The 4,239-nt window shown below is 44.0% G+C and overlaps 1 protein-coding gene and 1 long non-coding RNA gene across 2 annotated transcripts in view; both read right to left on the bottom strand.

Annotated features, from left to right (window-relative positions):
- On the bottom strand, nucleotides 1-4,023 carry LOC104395053. Its single transcript, XR_719879.1, has 2 exons — nucleotides 3,830-4,023; nucleotides 1-2,089 (listed from the first exon to the last, which is right to left on the bottom strand). It is a non-coding gene; the product is annotated as an uncharacterized LOC104395053 (long non-coding RNA).
- The window catches only part of LOC104395079 (profilin-2-like), a 7,257-nt gene continuing 3,018 nt past the window's right edge, over nucleotides 1-4,239 (bottom strand). Inside the window, exons 2-3 of the mRNA XM_010004747.1 lie at nucleotides 3,830-4,022; nucleotides 1-2,089 (exon numbers count right to left, since the gene is read on the bottom strand). Coding sequence (XP_010003049.1) covers nucleotides 1,992-2,089; nucleotides 3,830-4,022 — 291 coding nt within the window. The 3' untranslated portion in view covers nucleotides 1-1,991. The remainder of the gene's footprint in view (nucleotides 2,090-3,829; nucleotides 4,023-4,239) is intronic.

The raw sequence follows: 4,239 nt of genomic DNA, 5'->3' as shown, positions 1-4,239 counted from the left end.
TTTGGTTGGAATAAATTTATTTCATCTGTCTGTAAACAAGGTGTTTTTAATAGTTATGGCATTTTTTGAAATGCATATTAAATCAGATGAGTTAGACTGTATCCCAGATGTAACAAAGTGCAGGGAAAGAAATGGACAAATCAGCAACAAGAATTTGTTTAAATCTGTACATTATCCACAAGGCCCAACAATAGAAGCAAATACTAGAATGTCCCTAAAGTAGTGCCATTCAAAAGAAACCCTTGAAGTCAGTTAAAATCCATCAAACAATAGCAACAGTTCATTTTTTTTTTTTTAAACAATAGTATGGCACAGAATACATATTAAAAAATTCATCACAAGACAGCCAAGTCAGTTATTCCAACCAATACCATCTCCCATTTATTCTTTTGTATACAGAGTTCTGCAGTTCTCTTTCAATGGACATACAGGTTAGTACCGTGCCTGAACTGAGATTTGGTTACAGACATTTCAGATGACTAGTGCACAAGGCAGTTCACTTTGTAATTTCTGCAGCAAGGGTGTGACAGGCCAAATGAAGATTTTTTTAATTTGAAATAGCATCATTTTGACAGTTTAGCTCTCAAACTACCAACCTTCATCCAAACAGTGGCTTCAGAGCAGCAACTCTTTACCAGTAAGTGATCTGGCAGAAAGACTGGAGTCAGTCAGAGCTCCCAGTGTAGCTGAAGGTGGCAGCTTTCCACAATGACATTGCAATTTCATATTAAAAAAACAGAAACAACAAAAAACCCCACAACCCCCAAGCTGCAAATTAAAATTGGTCCTATGAAAAACTGAAACCAGACACACTCCAGATGGTTATGTTGGGATATCTAATGTCCATCATGGCAGCCTTTTACAATTCAACTACAGAACAGGAGCTGGCAAAAAAAAAAAAAAAAAAAAAAAAAAAAGTGCCTGAGCTATTGCAAGGATGGAATGTCTGGGGATCCGTTGGGATGGTGGCTGAGGGTCAGGGGAGGAAGTGCATCTGTACCCTTTCATAGTTTTGTGATTGCACTTGTTAAGCAGTACAAGCTTCAGACATCATGAAGAAAAATATTAAAGACTTAAGCCTACAGTGAAGTGCAACAACAAAACTAAGTGACATTAATAGCTTTTGAGTGGCAAATTGGTTACACAAACCAGGCACTATAAAAAATGGGTGTAAGCAAACAAATGTGGATTTTTAAAAAAGAAAAAAGAGAGGGAGAGAAGTAAAGATATGCATGCACTTTTTTCCTCCCAACCACGCTCTATGAAAGGAAGACTCATGAGCTGTGTATTTGCTCAAAGTGCTGAAGAGGCATTGATCAAATTAGATTGTACAATCGGCACCTTGTTTAGTATTTAAGTTGTTTTAGTTGTCAATATCATACTAATTGCTAAGACAAAGCAAAGCCTACACTTGGCATATTCCCCTCCCAGGAGTTCTCAAGGTATCATGCATATCGTCTCTGTGGTGCAGATGGTGCCAGGAACGGGGCTGGTTACATACAGTGGTTAACACAGATGAAACAAAGGGTAACTGGATTATGACATTAGGAAATGGGTAAATAAAAAACACAAACTACCATCTACAGGCTGGTAGCACTGAACACAACTGGGTGGTGGTGAAGACAGTTGCTAGGTGGATGGGGAGAGGCTGCTTAGACGTCAGACCTCCTCAGGTATAAAGCCAGTTCATATGCTTTCTTGTTGAGTGTCCCTCCATGGACACCTTCCTTTCCCATGACTATAACCAATGCTGGAGTACACAAGGAAACAAAACAGAAATGAACAGAATTAAAGAAAAAAAAAACCAAAAAACAAAAAACCAACAAAAAAAAAACACCTTTCCCCACCAACAAAGGGATACAAAGGAGACACAGGTTCATACCCCATCACCCTGCATTGCTAATAAAGTTTCCAGAATGTAAGGTTTAAAGCTCACCGCCAGGAAAGTTTAATAGCAATCTTCCCCTAATACTTAACAGTCTGCCTAACAACTAGAACCCAGAGTCTCTCAAGTATTTTGCCATTGAGTATGCCTTCTTATTCAATCCGCCTCCATGGACCCCTTCTTTGCCCATTACAAAGACCAAGACTGAAAGAGAAAAGAAAAAAGTTTTAAAAAGAGTGTGTTAGACAAGGAAATAATGCAAGTTTTAGACAGCGCAATAAACACACTCAAATTCAAGATTTAGTATTTGGGTACTGAGCTAATTTAATGGGGGTTCTGCAAAAACACTGATGTAGACAGGTCTGGGAGAAGGTATGAATTATCCTCAGGGATATTGCCTAACCTTGCAAGTCATTAGAGTTCCCTGCTAAGAAAAAAGCCACCACCTATCTCAAAGAGCATCACAGCACCTCTCTACCATCAGCACCACCCACCACCACCCAGCCAGGAAACCCTGGCTGCACCTTAAAAAACAAGGGGAAAAAAAACAGAAGTCTTTGTCAGGGACAAAAGCAGTAGTCTGTGCAGAAGAACTGTGACTCTGAAGAGCAGAAGAGGGAATATTCTTATATTCTTATCTGCAGCAGCCACCACCAGTGTAAGAACCAGAGGAACTGCTTTGACATTAACAAAAATAAACCACCCCACAGGGTCAGGGTCAGGCAAGACTTTTCCTGCAACAGCTCAACTACAACAGATGCTTTTTGCTTACGAGAAAACGCAGGTAAGATTTTAATGCTGACTCTCTCTGAGCCCACAGTTTTGGTGAAGTGTTCCAGCTGTCTGGCCAGCAAGAACAGCCCAGGGTCGCCAGCCTGTTGTCACCACCCCTCGGGAGCTGCCAGCAGATGTCACCAGCAGGCACGGACACAATGGGCGCTGTGCTTCCTTCCTTCCTTCCCCAAGCAGAGCAATTGTTCCCCAAGCCAGGAATGCTGTCTCTGGGAACACTGCAGCAGCCTACCTATGGCGACTGTATATCTCCATAGCAATGTGCTCACCAAAAGCTTAAGACAGCCCATTCTTTTTTGCCCTCCACAAACTGCAGCAGTCAGAACTCTGCTTGTTTCACTTCAGTGCTGCAAACATTCCTGCATCACTGCCACCTGCCTTTAGCCTATAGACAAGTTCTGCTCTAGTTTTGTTTTTATACCTGTAAGCAGAAGTCTGTTGCTCATTAATTTGTTCCAAAGCCAGGAAAAATGCCACACCAGATGCCCTGAACACCAGGCACATTGCTCGTGGCCAGGATTTTCAGGCACATTTTTTACCTCCAAACCTAGTGCTTTCCCCATGTTTTCCTAGAGGTTAAATGAGGAGCACAAGGACTAGGTGTTCTAGGACAAAGCAAGTTTCTCAGTGATACCAAATTGGACAGGCTTCTTTGCCTGCAGACAGACTTCAGAGAGCTCAACAGGAAGTGCAAGAAGAGTTAGTGTAGAGCTTGTTAAAGGGCAAGTAGGAGTAACTCATACAAGGAATTCACATCTTTGCAGAATAAACATTCCACCATGAAGTTTAGAACAAAAAAGCTGGTTTCTCTGCCAACGGTAGAGAGATCCCTGCAGGATCCTACCCTAAGCTTTAGATACCCAGTTATGGTATGCTTGGCCAGCTTACTCAGAGCTGTGGTCTGCCCCTTCCTGCTCATCAGAGACCTGTTTAATCCCTTCACAGCCCAGTGCCCAGCTGTGATCAAAGGTGGGCATCAGGGACAGGAGTGATTCACAGGCAGAGACCTTGTCAGTCAGCCAAGCCACTGCCACCCACCCCCTGACAGCACTTCCTGACATTAACCACTCAACACAGGAGTCTGGTTTTCTTAATAGCTGGAGTCTATGCTTAGGGTCACATTCTTAACTCAGGGAAGAAAATGGTGCTTACCTCGGCCAGCTCTGCCTACAGCAACATTGTATGTTGGCTCACCACCTTGACTCTTTGTCCTGATGTCCATTGTGCAGTCGCCATCCACATACAGGCTATCTCTGATCACAGAGCACTTCTTTGCACCAAGGGTCAGACCATTGGTGAAGAAACCCTCTCGGTCTTTTCCTACAATCATATCTATTTCTACTGGCTGTCAAAGAAAAAAGCCCGGGGTTAGCGTGCGGGCGGGATTTCATTCAGACCGTGTCCCGTCTCCCACGGAGAGGACGGGGCACTGAACGTCCCCTCGGTGCCACCCAGACGTGCCCCAGCACACGGGGCTTTGTGAGGCGCGGAGGAACCGCGGCCCCGGAGCCCCGCGCAGCCCCGCTCCCCGGCGGCGCGTCTGTCCGGGCCGCGGCACGGGG

This window comes from Chaetura pelagica, unplaced genomic scaffold (genome assembly GCF_000747805.2).
Source record: "Chaetura pelagica isolate M959 unplaced genomic scaffold, ChaPel_1.0 scaffold829, whole genome shotgun sequence".
Taxonomy (NCBI): domain Eukaryota; kingdom Metazoa; phylum Chordata; class Aves; order Apodiformes; family Apodidae; genus Chaetura; species Chaetura pelagica.
The sequence above is the reverse complement of the archived record's forward strand: the minus strand, read 5'-3'. Positions and strand labels throughout refer to the sequence as shown.